Source organism: Gopherus evgoodei, chromosome 1 (genome assembly GCF_007399415.2).
Source record: "Gopherus evgoodei ecotype Sinaloan lineage chromosome 1, rGopEvg1_v1.p, whole genome shotgun sequence".
NCBI lineage: Eukaryota > Metazoa > Chordata > Testudines > Testudinidae > Gopherus > Gopherus evgoodei.
The window spans coordinates 137662641-137678354 of record NC_044322.1 but is presented as its reverse complement, the minus strand read 5'-3'; the positions used below and the strand labels follow the sequence as shown (position 1 = coordinate 137678354).

The 15714-nt window shown below is 44.6% G+C and overlaps 1 protein-coding gene across 7 annotated transcripts in view; it reads left to right on the top strand.

Annotated features, from left to right (window-relative positions):
• The window catches only part of PIR (pirin), a 100648-nt gene that overhangs the window by 32407 nt on the left and 52527 nt on the right, over positions 1-15714 (top strand). For all 7 annotated transcript variants that reach the window (XM_030573499.1, XM_030573492.1, XM_030573482.1 and 4 more), the window contains 2 exons: positions 3863-3946; positions 4440-4646. In XM_030573499.1, coding sequence (XP_030429359.1) covers positions 3863-3946; positions 4440-4646 — 291 coding nt within the window. The remainder of the gene's footprint in view (positions 1-3862; positions 3947-4439; positions 4647-15714) is intronic.

The window sequence follows — 15714 nt, the reverse complement described above, 5'->3', positions numbered from 1 at the left end:
TTTTGGTTGGCTAGCTCCTAGTACCAAAAGAAAGGGGAAGTGTTGATAGGAAATCAGGACCCTGAGACTGACAATCCCCAGAGGGACTAGGGAGAGGCCAATGCTTCAGGTCAGCCTGATTGAAAGGGCAGGCAGGCCAATAAGGGAATCAGGAGGCCAGGGGTGTCCCATCCTCTGTGGGAGCTGGAGCTGCCAGAGACATAGTGGGGATGAGCTAAGAAGAGAGAAGGGACATGAGCTGAGCTGAGCTGGGGAGCAGAACTCTGCCAGTCAGAGAGAACCAGAAAAGCATCAAGGAAGCAGGTCAGTGCTGCAGCAGCCAGAGCCAGAGGGACCAGAAAAAGCAGCTCGGGGGCTGGAGGCAGAATGGAGCTGGAGCTGGGGCTAGGTGTGATGAGCAGCTGAGGAGAGCGAGGGAGGACCCTGGGCAGCGGGCCCAGCACAAGGAGATGCCCCCAGCCAATACACCTTGCAGGCCAAACTTGGGCGTGGGTGGGAGGGGGGGAAGGGATCGTAACCCTGACAGAGGAGCTGATACTGGGAAGAAGGGTCCTGCTACCTAGAGCCTGAAGGCATGTGGCCATTGCCAGAGCAAGTGTCCAACTCGCGGCATCCCTGCAGCACAGCCAGGGCCTGAAAGGAGGCCTGGGATGTGTGAGGAGCAGACTGTGAACTTCCCCTACATTCCAGAGATGCTAGTTGTGATGTCCCCGTGCCACAGAGCAGGGTGACATGTTTTCTTTTAATCTTTCCCATTTTTTCCTTATTTTTTTTTAAATTGATTGCTGTTTAATAAATTGTATTTGCTTTGAACTGTACGTAATGATCAGTGGCTCAAGGGAAGCATCCAGCACAGAGAGCACCCCAGAGTGGGGACACCCTAGTCCAGGGGTCGGCATGTGAGCAGCTTTTTACTGGCACGCTGTCGACAGCTGGGGTCCCTGCCACTGGTCCCGCTCAGCCCACTGCTGGCCTGGGTGAACGGAACCCCTGGCAGTGGCTGAGTGGGGCCAGTGGCCGGGAACCCGGCTGGCAGGAGCCAGCGGATGAAACCCCCAACCGCAGCAGGCTGAGCCGCTCAGCCCGCCGCTGGTCTGGCGTTCGAGCTGCCGGCCCCTTGCCAGCCAGGGTCTTGACCATCAGTCCCGCTCAGCCCACTGCTGCTGGCCTGGGATATCAGCCGCTAGCCCCGCTCACCTCACTGCTGGTCTGGAGTTCCAGCCACCCAGCCCCCTGCCAACCAGGGTCCAGGCCTCTGGCCCTGCTCAGCCCTCCTGCCAGCCTAGGGTACTGGCAGCCAGCCCAGGGCTCTGCTTCTGGTCTGGTCCCAGCACTCAGCAGCCCTTATAAAAAATTACACTGCAGTTAGCTTAAAAACTTGAAAACTTAAACTTTCTTTGTATATTATAGTAATCGTTAAAACATGTATAATGTTAATAAATACGTATGTTTGATTAAAGAAAGTAGTTGTACTTATGTGCCTGTGCTTAATTTGTGTTTTTGATGATTTACCTTCTAAAAAAATCTCAAATGTCTCGCATCCCCAGAAAGAGCATCTGGTACCCCAGGTTAAGAACCACTGCACTAAGCTAATAAAATCTGCATTTCAATTTAATTTTAAATGAAGCTTCTTAAACATTTTAAAAAGCTTGTTTACTTTACAACAATAGTTTAGTTATATAATATAGACTTATAGAGAGAGACCTTCTAAAAATGTTAAAATGTTTTACCGGCATGCAATACTTTAAATCAGAGTGAATAAATGAAGACTCGGCACACCACTTCTGAAAGGTTGCCAGCCCCTGGCCTAAATGGTCACGACAACGTTGGGGACCAAGCCCCTTAGGAATTCTTGGCTCAACCTTATCAGGGTTACGAGGACTCTGCCACTCAGGAGAGTGGAAAGGGAGCCCTCAAGGTCAGGCAGGCCTCTGGGTAAAGGAAGTAGGAGTGAGGACTCAGATCCTTTTGCTAGCCTATTTCACAGGGGTAGTGTATAAGCCAGAAAAGTTCCTCACAATAGCGGGACCGTTCGTCCACTTACACCCTGATATGTCTGTCTTTGCAGATGAAACTGACCAAGGCTTGCACTTTGACACTGTCCCTAGTGCCTTCTGCAGTGATCAGGGCCGGCTCCAGGCACCAGCCGAGCAAGCTCGTGCTTGGGGTCACAGATTCTACGGAGAGGCAATCCGCCCAATCCTAGGGTGGCACGGCAGGTTTTGGGGTTTTTTTTGGTTCCCCGATCCGGCCGCCCTGTAGGGGGTGGAGGAGGGGAGCGCCCTGCAGCAAACTTGGCAGGGCAGCCCACGTCCTTCCCTTCCAGTCGAGCAGTGCAGAGCCCTCCCGGCAAGTGATGTAGTGGTCAGGGCCGCGGGGCGAGTGCCCCGCTGAAACCCTGGCAGCCCCCCTGCTCTCTCTCTCCCGCTCCCTCCCCCACCCCCACATTAGACCAGGCACGCACTCTGCAGCGCAGGGAGTCCCTCTACACCCTGGCTCCGGCCGCCCTGAGGGAACCCCACTCCCGCTTTGCCGCTCCGGCCGTGCCGGTTTTTTTTCCCTGTTTTCCCGCTCCAGCCACCCCTGCCTCCCCCCACCTTTTTTTTTTCTTGGGGCGGCAAAAAAGCCCTGGCGGTGATGATAATCTTAGCTGGTTTTACTTTTTCCTTATTGCCATCACAGCAAAAACACTACTATGCAGAAATAGAGCCTTGATTAGTTTCTTCTGCAATTTCCCTTTTTGTTGGAATTGAGACCAAAAAGAAGAGTTCTGAAAGAAAAACAAAAGGGAGAAAAGGAAAACATGATGGTGGGAGAGGTCCATAAAGAGAAATGGAAGAAGAGGAATGAGTGAGAAGCTGAGAACAAAAAGGTGCAGTGCTGATCCTAAAATCGTAATCCTTTTCAACATGGGTAATTTTGACATCAAATTGTGTGGCCATGTGAGTCAATATTGGGCTACTAGAACTTTCTGGTTTCTGTTACAGTGGAATAGACTGATTCTGTTGTGCTCTCACCTATTTTCTTATGAGTGCTATCTATCTGTTTGTCAAGGTTCCTTCCCCACTCTGAACTTTAGGGTACAGATGTGGGGACCAGCATGGACACTTCTAAGCTTAATTACTAGCTTAGATCTGGTATCACTGCCACCACCCTCAAGTACCCCTTGTTTCCCCTGGGTAGTCTTGAGGGATTTCACCAAGTCCCTGGTGAACAGAGATCCAAACCCCATGGATCTTAAAACAGAGAGAAATTAACCATCCCCCCTCCTTTCCCCCACCAATTCCTGGTGAGTCCAGATCCAAGCCCCTTGGATATAAAAAACAAGGAAAAAATCAATCAGGTATTAAGAAAAAGGCTTTTAATTAAAGAAAAGAAAGGTAAAAGAAAACCCTCTGGGAGAGATTAGCATACCAGCTACTCTCACAGACAACAGATTTAAAACACAGAGAATGTTCCCCTGGGCACAAATTTAGTTACACAAAAAAAAAAATACCCAAATACCCAATTATGATAATTCCCTTAATGATACCAAGACAAGTTACAAAGAAAATAAACATAAACCTATTTATTCCTTTCTAAAACTTACTACTCTGATAAGAAGCTGGTTCCTTGATCTTTTTCACTCCGGCTGAAACTGAAACTCTCAAACAAAAGAAAAACTTCCCTCCTTCCTTTTGAAACATCTTGTTCCCCCATTGGTTCCTCTGGTCAGGTGTTAGCTAGGCTAGGTGAACTTTTTAACCCTTTACAGGTGAAAGAGGCATTAACCTTTAACCATCTGTTTATGACACTGTTAAAAACAAAACAAACAAAAGAGAGCTTTTGCATAACAATTTCATCTCTCTCTCATTCTTCCAAGGTAACTTACCTGTTAGATGGTGGCTCTATAGCCCATGAAGATTTTTGCGGACATGCTGGTATATTGAACCCAGGAGATTTACAGGTATGGGAAAGTGGGCAGAAAGGAATCATTGACATCTTAATCTTAAACAGTGACTACTTCTGCCTTTTCATTTGAATTTGTGAAGAGCCTGCAGTTGAGGAACACTACCCCTCTTTCTGTTATAAGAGAAGTTGTAACTGGATGCTTTTAAACTCAGCCACTATATTGCACTCTGTTGTCATATGCTTAGATAAATTCCCACTACACCATGTTACTGTGGGAAACTTCATATTTTAGCTTTTAAAAATCTTGGCTAAAATACATTAACAAATCAATTATATTGTTTCAATGCTGCACTTCAACATTTGAAATCAATAGATAAACAATAACCTTTCCTAACATTTAGTCTATCTAATCCGTCTTCTAACCAGACAAAAGCTTTAGTCATATTAACTTGTCCCATGTAATGAAATTCAAGTGTGTTTTCTTTTCTCCATTTTCTAAAATTTAATGTCTGTGTGTGTGTTCTGTTCCTTCTATACCATTTTTCTAGTGGATGACAGCAGGGCGGGGTATTCTTCATGCAGAGATGCTCTGCTCAGAGGAACAAGCACATGCTCTGCAACTCTGGGTCAATCTGAGAAGTTCAGAGAAAATGGTGGAACCCCAATACCAAGAACTGAAAAACAAAGACATCCCCAAACCCTCCAAGAATGGTGTGACTGTGTCCGTCATTTCAGGAGAGGCACTGGGTGTAAAGGTAAACTGTGATCATTGGTACAACTGGTGCCTATGTACAAGGAATATGTACATTTGAAGCGTTAACTATTCATCATATATTTGCTGACATGTTTAAACATCAAAGGTTTTGTCAGCTCACTTTTGTTGCGAAAGGAGAGATCCTGTGAGTTTTAGAAACATTCTCTGAAGGTTGCAGTTATATGGTAATTGTTCCATCTTGTCTTTTTTGTTTGGTAAGATATGTTTCTTGTAAGAAAATGCTGCATTACAAGTTATTCCCTTATGTAATGTACTGTAAATCATGCATATAACACAGTTCTCCACTCAAGAAGAGCAAAGTCTGTGTGCATGTGCTAGACAGAATGTTCCTCGGCCTTTTGGAGGGATACAGTTAACTGTCAGTTAACAGGCCCTAAGAAAATAAATGTTGTCGCAGCCCTTAATCACATGCATAGTCCCTTTTAATTCAATGGGACCATTTGCATGAGAAGGGCAATTCAATATAAGGGTTGCAACTTCAGGCCCTTAAAAAGTATATGAAGATCTAAATAATGTCTCTGCAACAGGTTGGCTGCTCATCTGAAGCAGCATATCCTGTTAGCAAGGTTTGCTCTTGTTGGAATCAAAGGAGGTTGGAAAAGGCAGGTGCTTAACTGTTCAGGTGCAGTAGTGTGCGAGGAGGGCACAGGGATCTCACTTCTCTAATCCTGTGGTCAACCATGTTGGGAGCAAACGCCTTCTGTTGGGATGCACAAGTGGTGTGGTGAACAGGCTAGCTAGTGGTGCCTGCAACAGTAGTGGACCCTGAGGGCCTGGTTCTATACTGCCTTACACTTGGTGTAATCATTGACATCTGTGCAAAGTGGGTGTGAAATGCATCAGATCAGAATGGCAGCAGTTCACACCCACTAGTCCAGATGCAAATGATTACACAAGGCTTTGGGGAATCAGGCCCAGAATGAACATGTCTGCTTGTGGAGCCATGACCTGAACCACCCAGAGTGCCTGTAGCAAATGGCTCTTCTGAGCGCACTGCCCCACATTTCCAGCACCAAAACAGACATTGTCTCTTTGGAAATCATAAAGCTTCAAGCTGTCTCTACTCTCACCTTTGCAAAAGGCAAAACCAGTTCCCATAGTCTCTGTACTCACTGGGGTCCAGCTGTATTTCACCCTTCTTTTTATAACTAACTGAATGTTGGCTGAATATATATTGCCTAGGGCCTGATTACCCACTGCCTTGCCCTTTGTATGGTCATGTAACATTTCTGAATCAACATGCTAACATTTTACAGCCATTCTGCACAAGAGGCAAGCGGTGGAGAATCAAGCCCTAAAACTATCCATAACATTTTCCCTGCTGACACTTCACAATAGATATCACTATTGTGCATGAAGTAAAGCTTCATGTTAATGTTCAGTTAAAGTAGAGTTTGGGGACTTTAGAACTGTAAATTCCTTTTGACAAATCTTTGTGTGTACTCGTAATTCCTAGTAATGGAAATTACATGCAGCAGAAGGAATCCTATATAACACTTAAATTTGTACTGGAAAAAGCAAGTTTTTGCAAACAGTGACCAGATAAAAACTGGTACCAGAGCAATTTCTAGATATTATTAGGGCAATTTGAAATATCAAACTCAACTTATTTGTTAAGTCTACCTGATTATGAAGTGTCTATTCCCTCTGCCTTTCTTTCAGCTACAAGTAGACTTCTTATGGAATGGATGCCAAGTAACCAATGAAATAGTAATGTTTCACATTTCAAGTACTGCTTTCAACTCATATTTACTAAAACCAGGACAATTAATATAATTAAATCTTGGTTTTTTCATGGCAAACGATGAAGGTTCATAATCTTGGTATTTGAATCAGTCTTTTTATTAGGTATTTTATAAGCTAGTGTGACAAAGTTCCTCCTCTACCTTGGTGGGTCCTGCGCTTATTGGCAGATTTGCTCACCTCAGTGATCTTCCCCACAGTCTGGGTCAGCTCCTCCTGTGTCTGATCAGGAGTTGGGAGGTTTGGGGGGAACCCAGGCCCGCCCTCTACTCTGGGTTCCAGCCCAGGGCCCTGTGGATTGCAGCTGTCTATAGTACCTCCTGTAACAGCTGCATGACAGCTACACCTCCCTGGGCTACTTCCCCATGGCCTCCTCCAAACACCTTCTTTATTCTCACCACAGGATCTTCCTCCTGGTGTCTGATAATGCTTGTACTCCTTAGTCCTCCAGCAGCACACCCTCTCACTCTCAGCTCCTTGTGCCTCTTGCTCCCAGCTCCTCACACACACTTCCTCTCCTCTGGCTCCTCTCTGCCTGACTGGAGTGAGATCCTTTTTAAACCCAGGTGCCCTGATTTGCCTGCCTTGATTGGCTGCAGGTGTTCTAATTAGCCTGTCTGCCTTAATTGGTTCTAGCAGGTTCCTGATTACTCTAGTGCAGCCCCTGCTCTGGTCACTCAGGGAACAGAAAACTACTCATCCAGTGACCAGTATATTTGCCCTCTACCAGACTCCTGTACCCACTGGCCTGGGTCTGTCACACTAGTTAAATTGCACATAAATCTAGCAGCATATGAAAAAAATTGAGCCAATGTCCTCATGTATATAATGTTACTAAGAGGAGACATGCCTTTGTAATCTACTGGAATGTGCCTTGTAAAGGAAGACTGAGCTTTTGTCTTTGCACTGAATCAACGTGATCTTTTAATCAGACAAGGTTACAAAGAAAAAACAAACCACACAGCTGGCTAGGCTGGGGCCAACTGCTCACACATAGTGCTTGTGAGCCCATCCCCTCCCTTTCCAAGGTGAACCTTGACAACTCCATTTTGCCTCTACATTTCACTGCTCTCATTAAACTGACTGTTACCTTGTAGAAGCAGGGCATCAGACAGTTGTCTCTTTCAGAAGTGCTTGTATATTTTCTATCCGCAACTAGAGACAGTTCAAGCTTGATGCCCATTGAAATCTGGGTCTCACACGGGACGGCCAAGTGATCACACGAGCTGGAGTGATCACATCAGTCCTGTTTGAATCTTTGCATCACCTCCCTCCATTCTACTGCATCAAGTCTGATCTTGTTGTCCTTGCTGTCAGGGCTCTACAGGAATGCCCTGCCTAATTATCCAACCCTTAATGCAATGAGGCTACATGGGTGATGTAAGCAGGGTGGAATTTGGCCCTTAGATTGTAACCTTTTGGGTCCAGAAAACTTGTTGTCTTACCCTACTTAACTGTAAATCACCTAGTACACTTTGGCACTACATCATTTTATATTGGGAGGTGGGTTGGAAGAGAACAGTCCACATGCACAACAGGAATAGTTTGTCTTGGACTACTCTTCGAGGAAGTCCATACTTGCATCTCTTAAAAGAATGATTCCTAGTTCCCTATTAGCAGTGGGTGTGGCTGGTCATTTCCTAACTAAGGAAGTGTGAAGTAACTGGTTCCATCTGTAGCTGCAGACCTTTAAATGAAGAGATAGGTGTGATGGGATCCCTGAGGTGCAGTGTGGGACCAATGTGGCCCTTGAACTCTCTCCAGTCTGGGCTGTCTCTCACAATGCTCTGCTAGTGACCAGCAGCAAACCCCTCCAGGTGCTGTGATCACTTAGCACAGCCGTATGTGGAGCCCAACACCCAGTAGATTGCATAAAGGCTCCTAGAGCCACTCATGAATCACCCAGAGAAAGGCACCATCCCAATCCTCCCCCTCTGCCCAGCTCCCAGCACTGTACTCCAGGAATATACTGTCTTGCACTGCTCAAGACAATCAGAGCAGATTTATTAATTGGTTTATCACTTCATCAATGAAAAGTGGACATACACCAGCCTTTGCAAAACTTGAGCAGGTTTGCCAAACACTTCATACAAACCCACTGGTAAAGATAAGCAGTAAAACAAATGTATTGACTACAGAAGATAAATTTTAAGTGATATTAAGTGATAGGCAAAAAATCAGAGTTAGTTACCAAAATAAAATAAAATATAAGCGTGCAGTCTAAACTTTCAACCCTATTAGACTGGGCAACATCTAGATCAGGGGTGGGCAAACTTTTTGGCCCAAGGGCCACATCTGGGTATGGAAATTGTGTGGTGGGCCATGAATGTTCATGAAATTGGGTGTTTGGGTGCGGGGAGGGGAAGTGATGGCTCAGGCTGGGGGTGCAGGCTCTGGGGTGGAGTCAGATATGAGGTGATCAGAATGCTTGAAGGGTCTCCTGGCTGGGGGAGGGAGTTGGGGTGAGGGCTCCAGCTGGGGGTGCAGGCTCTGAAGTGGGGCTGGAAATGCGGGGCTGGGGGTGCAGAAGGATGCTCCAGGCTGGGACTGAGGGGTTTGGAGGGCAGGAGGGGGATCAGGGCTGGGGCAGGAGGTTGGGGTGCAGGAAGGGGTCAGAGGTGCAGGGTTTGGGCAGCGCTTATCTCAAGCAGCTCCCAGAAGCAGTGGCATGTGCCCACTCCGGCTCCTACATGGAGGCACAGCCAGGTGGCTCTGTGTGCTGCCCTGTCTGCAGGCACCGCCCCTGCAGCTCCCATTGGCCGTAGTTCGCAGCCAATGGGAGCTGCGGGGACGGGGGCAGCATGCAGAGCCCCTGGGCTGCCCCTATGCACAGGAGCTGGATGGGGGACATGCCACCGCTTCTGGGAGCCGAGCAGAACGGGGCAAGCCAGCTGGAGTGGAGCAAGCCTCAGACCCCGCTCTCTAGCAGGAGCTTGAGGGCCAGATTAAAATGTCTGGAGAGCCAGATGTGGCCCCCGGGCCATAGTTTGCCCACCCCAATTTAGATTAAGCAGTTTTTCTCACTCCACTGGATACTGCAGTCCTTAATATATAGCTTCATCCCTTAAACTTGGGCCAGTCTCCTCTGTTGGAGTCTTCAGTCTTCTTCTGAGTGTCTTTGTTGCTTGCAGCATAGGTGGGGAAAGGAGAAAGGCCAAGCATGTGGCCACAGTGTTCTGTTTTTTACTCTTAGTCCCAAGTGCTTGGGGAGCACAAGTCCAGGCATGTCTGGGGGGTATTGCTGAGTCTCCAGGAAAGGCTGAGTAATTCCATTGGTGTGACCTCATACTGGTGAGTCACTGAATTGTAACTCCCTTGCTGGACAATGGTGGTTGATGGTTTGTTTGATGCCCTGCCCAGGTGTTGGTTACTTTCTTTGCTGTTGCCTTTGGAGAGCTAATATCTGGCTGATTCCCCAACTTACAGCATGTTTTAGTGACAACCATATAACACAATTCTCATAACTTAATATGCATTAACGATATACATATATGGATAGAGAAATGACTTTCAGCACATCATAACCTTTCCCCTGATACCTTACAAAGCATGCTTCGTGTGTAAGATCACAATTATATAAAAATGAGGAATATGAGGGTTACAGGACACTCCCCCAAGGTATAGAATGTCACAATGAGCATTCCTGAAGTAAACAGCTTCAGGAATGCTCAGCAAGGCATAATCATCTTGTTGCTTTTTTTCTTGCCATCAGTTTTGTTTGTTTTCATGATAGGCACAATGCCTATGTGGAACATTGAGCAGGAATGAGTTAACTTTTCTGTTACACAAATATAACTTGGTGCAGGTACTCCGTTTCTGTTAAGGCTGCTCTTGAAACATAGAGAATGTACATGGTACCATAAAGTATGGAATTTCTGTTGCCTTCTCTCAGTGAACATCAGTGAGCGAGGAAATAGGCTTTTGGGGAGTGAATTTGCATAAGATAGCCTGCTACTATGGGTCCCCAAAAGGCATTCATTGTGAACATCTTCTACTATATTTTCTACAAACTGGTATTTTATTTATTTCACAGGCCCCTTTATTTTAAGAAGTAGATACTCTCCCAAAGAATATCCATACTTCCAAGTCAAACTGTTCCCCAGGAGCTTGGATCACACAACTACAAACATGAAGTGATGCAACTTCATTTGTAACTCAAAATTGCAATACAAACAGTGCTGCAGAATGCACACAGCTCAGTTGTCCAAAATCTTAGTAATGTTGATCTTACCTGTGCTCTTGCTTATTCAGGGTGCAAGTCTTTGACATAGGGCTTGTCTTCACTATGGGGCTATGACGACCTAAGTTATGCTACTCCAGCTATGTGAGTAACTTAGGTCGATCTACCCCAGTGTCTTCACTGTATTGCATCAATGGGAAACACTCTCTGGTTGATTTCCCTTAGTCTTCTCAGGGAGCAGGAGTCCTGGGGTCAACCGGAGAGCACTCTGCTATTGATTTATCGGGTCTTCACTAGACCTGCTATATCGATCTCTGCTGCATCAATTGCGGCAGTGTTGATCTCCCGGTAGTGAAGGTCAGCCCATAGTTACTCAAGAATTACATTCCCACCTACTAGGATGGGATCAAATATACTCTTACACCAAAATAAAAATATTTGACTCACTACAGCATCATTATCAATATAATGGATAATAGTGAGAATAAACACACATCTGGTGCTCCACATTTGTATCTGGTGCTACAGAAATATGAATTTACAGTAGGACCTCACCACCAGAGAAACAGAAGATGGAACTGGTCTACAAACGTTGTGCATAATATTGTGTCAGTGATGCAGTACAGAAATGAAGCTGGTTTTCTTCCAAATGGAAGAATTTATCTTATGCTATAAAGAAAGACCACTTATTCTCTGATTCGTGCTTTGACATAGCGCATGTGAAGAGCTCTGACTGGATTTCTTGTGGAGATTGTGCCTTTAGAAAATGCTCAGCCAGGTAGAGGACACATAGACACTTGGATGCCTGAGGTGTGCTTTTGCCACTGCTAAGTAGTTGGTGGAGCCTCTTTTATCTATAGAGAAGCTAAATGGGACTACACTGCTCAGATGGAGCAGGCTTTCAGAGCATTGTCATCCCCCCAGACAATACAGGCCATGCACATATACTCCTCTATAAAACATTTTCTGCTGTTTCCAGCCATAGTGTTTAGAACCCACATACCTGAGGTCTGCCCTCATAGAATAATAGCCTGTCAACTAAAACAAAGGGTGTAGAATGGACTGGATTGACCTGATTGCACAATAGGATGATTACTAAACAAATACACCAGAAAACTGCTATATTATTTAGTTTTTACAAAACACCAATTGAAAGTTCTCAGTCTAAATTCATGGTTAAGATGGGAGAAGAGTCAGCTACAAGGGAGAAGGAAGAGAAGCCCTGACGATTTTGATTCCTTCAGTTGCTGTGGCCAAAAGAAACTGTGGTGGGGTTGGGGCTGTTGCTGTTTGCATAGTATTACCTTGCACCAAACAATGAGTCCTGCATGGGGGTATGTGTACAGCCACTGCCTTGCAGAAGTTTCTGAATTTCAGAGCTGAGCACATTAGTACTGCTGAGTGTGAGGGATCTATACTGACAATATCTGAAGGAGTAATAAACCTTTCGACATCATCAAGTCCCTTAAGAGTGAAAAATCAACTGGACTGTCTCGGACTTCCAAATAGCCAACTGTCTTCTAGCCAAAATTCAGTGCTATGCTTAAAAATCATCTCATAAATAGTCATGAGAATAGAAGAATGATGACTAAGACAATAAATTGCAGGCACTGGGTCTACTGCTACACTCAGAATGTTGGACAGAGTGTCAACTTTTGCCTGCCAAAAACTCTGTATTTCGATGCAAGAGCAAGTCCAGCAGCTTGGAGTGTCCCTGGATGATCTGCATTTAGGAAATCAGTCTGAGAACCTGAAATCTATCACATTAAAAAGCAAAATACACACACACACACACACACACACACACACACACACACTCACAACCCCTACATTGGTGTTTACCTTGTAATAACAGCATCTGTTCAGGTATAGCTACAGATATTCTCTTCTCACTCTGGAGAGGTAGCATCTGTTGTGTAGGGGGCACAATCTAATGGAAACGATGCTTAACTCATTTTGGGTGCCTCCCTAACTCTCTCTTCTTACATGTAGACCATAAGAATGAAAACTCTTCTGCAAGACTTCCATGCTATGCAGATATGAAACTGTTAAAGTGGGGAAACTCCTTTTTTTCAAAATAGAATGATGTAGAAAAGGAAGATCAGATGCTTCTGTTCTCCCTGTCAGAACACAAGAACAAAGGAAAATTCAAATGAAACTGGAAGGTGGTAAATTCCAAACTGACAAAAGGAAATACTTTTTATGCAATGTATAATTAGGTTATGGGATTCATTGCCGCAGGAAGTTGTTGATGCCAAGAAATAACAAGATTCAAAGCAGGACTGGAAATTGTATAGAGATAACAAGAATATCCAAAGTTATGTTGATTGCTAACAAAAATTTTGGAAAGGATATTTTGTTGCTTGCAGGGCTCATGATACGGGGCTGAAACCAGTCACTAACTATTAGAGATCAGGATAAGACATAACGTGGGAGGCCAATTATCCAACATCTTTCTGATGTGGGGTCCTTACACTATCCTATGAAGTGCCTAATGCTGCTGGCTATTGCTGGAGACAGGATACTGGACTAGGTAGATTTTGGGTCTGATCCAGTATGACAATTCCTTTGTACATGGCACATAGAAACAAAGGGACAGTCCCCACTATACTCCATTTGAAATGAGCTAAAATGCCCATAGACAACTCAGAGTATGTTGTTTTTCTTCTGAGCTTATGTATATATTAATACATGCATGTTGTAGGCAGTCACCTAATGAAGCTCTGGACAACCTGGATCACTTCTGCTATATCTGCTCAATTCTTACCAGCTCACTTAACCTTGACAGGGAACTCGATGCTAGAATCGGCAAAGCTTCTATTACCTTTGGCAAACTTACCTCATGTATTTGGAGCAACAAGTTGCTAAACCTGAACACAGAGGTGGCTGTTTATCAGGCTTGTGTCCTGAGTACCCTCCTTTACGTTTGTGAAAGCTGGGTAACGTACTCCAAGCAGGAGCAGAGATTCAACAGTTTCCACCTCCGCTGTCTTAGAAAAATGCTTGGAGTTACTTGGGACAAACGGATCACCAATAACGAGATCCTTGAGACAGCTGGTCTACAGTCTATGCAAACTATGCTGGACAGTCGCAGGCTTCGCAGGTTGGGGCATGTGGACCACATGCCTCAAGACTGTCTGCCAAAGGCTGTGCTGTACAGTCAACTTAAGAACTGCCTAAGATGCAGAGGAAAGACAAAGCTCTGATACATCAACAAGGTGAAGCAAAATCTCAAGGAATTCTGCATTCTCACTAACAAGAGGGGAAAATCCTTCCCAAAATAGTTCAGTTTGGAGAAGCTGGGCTAAGACTGGTGCAGTCACTGCAGAGAACCATCAGACAGACCAGGCTGAAGCTTGCAGGTGAGCCAGGAAGCAGAGTATGCTTCAACTTACATCTGGCGAGTGGACCTGCAGCCAATGTGCGAAGGTTTGTCGCTCGCGCAGCAGGCTCTTTTCCCATACCATTGCTAAGCACTCTGATGGACTGACTTAGTTGCATCTCCTTTCATCTGTCAGGAAGTTGGACGGCGGTTACTCTATAGCATATAGCACACTGTGTGATGTCTTCATGTTAAGATATGGTGTTCTTTCTGAAGGAGAGGTTCAGATGAGCAAAATTGTAGAACAAAAAGAGTTCATGTCATCTGCACTGAGAATTAGTGTTTGGTGGAGGTGGAGAAGCTACTAGAGGAGAGGCTGTTCTAGATTTGATTTTGACAAATAGAGAGTAACTAGTTAAGAATTTGAAAGTGGAAAGTAGCTTGGGTGAAAGTGATCAAGAAATGGTAGAGTTCATGATTCTAACGAATGGTAGGAGAGAGAACAGCCAATGGATTTCAAGGCAGACTTTTGCAAACTCAGGGAGTTGGTAGGTAAGGTGCCATGGGAAGCAAGTCTAAGGGGAAAAACAATTGAAGACAGTTGGGAGTGTTTCAAAGAGACATTATTAAGGGCACAAGAGCAAACTATCCTACTGCATAGGAAAAACAGGAAGTGTGGCAAGAGACCACCCTGTCTTAACCAGGAGATCTTCAATGATCTAAAAATCAAAAAAGAGTCCTAGAAAAAAATGGAAAGTAGGTCAAATTACTGGGGATAAATATACACAAATAACACAAGTAAAGGGACAAAATTAGAAAGGCCAAGGCACAAAACGAGATCACACTAGCTAGAGACATAAGGGGTAAGAATAAAACATTCTAAAAATACATTAGGAACAAGAGGAAGGCCAAGTATAGGGCAAGCCAGTTACTCAGTGAGGGGGGAGGGAAATAATAACAGAAAATGTGGAAATGGCAGAGGTGCTTAACTACTTCTTTGTTTCAGTTTTCACCAAGAAGGTGGGTGGTGATTGGAGATCTAACATAGTGAATGCCAGTGAAAATGAGGAAGGATCAGAGGCTAAAATAGGAAAAGAACAAGTTAAAAATTACTTAGACAAATCAGATGTCTTTGAGTCACCAGGCCTGATGAAGTGCATCCTAGAATACTCAAGAAGCTGACTAAGGAGATATCTGAGCCATTAGTGATTATCTTTGAAAAGTCATGGAAAACAGGAGAGATTCCAGAAGACTGGAAAAGAGCAAATATAGTGCCAATCTATAAAAAGGGAAATAAGGACAACCTGGGGAATTACAGGCCAGTCAGCTTAACTTCTGCACCCAGAAAGATTATGGAGCAAATAATTAAGCGCTCAGTCTGCAAACATCTAGAAGATAATAAGGTGAAAAGTAACTGTCAGCATGGATTTGTCAAAAACAAATAGTGTCAAACCAACCTGATAGCTTTCTTTGACAGAGTAACAAGCCTTGTGGATGGAGAAATGTCTGAAGTAAATAGGATGAAATTCAGAAAGAACAAATGCAAAGTACTCCACTTAGGAAGGAACAATCAGTTGCACAATTACAAAATGGGAAATGACTGTCTAGGAAGGAGTACTGCGGAAAGGGATCTGGGAGTCATAGTGGATAACAAACTAAATATGAGTCAATGGTGTAACACTGTTGCAAAAAAAGCAAACATCATTCTGGGATGTATTAGTAGGAGTGTTGTAAGCAAGATACAAGAAGTAATTCTGCTGTACTCCACTCTGATTAGGCCTCAACTGGAGTATTTGTCCAGTT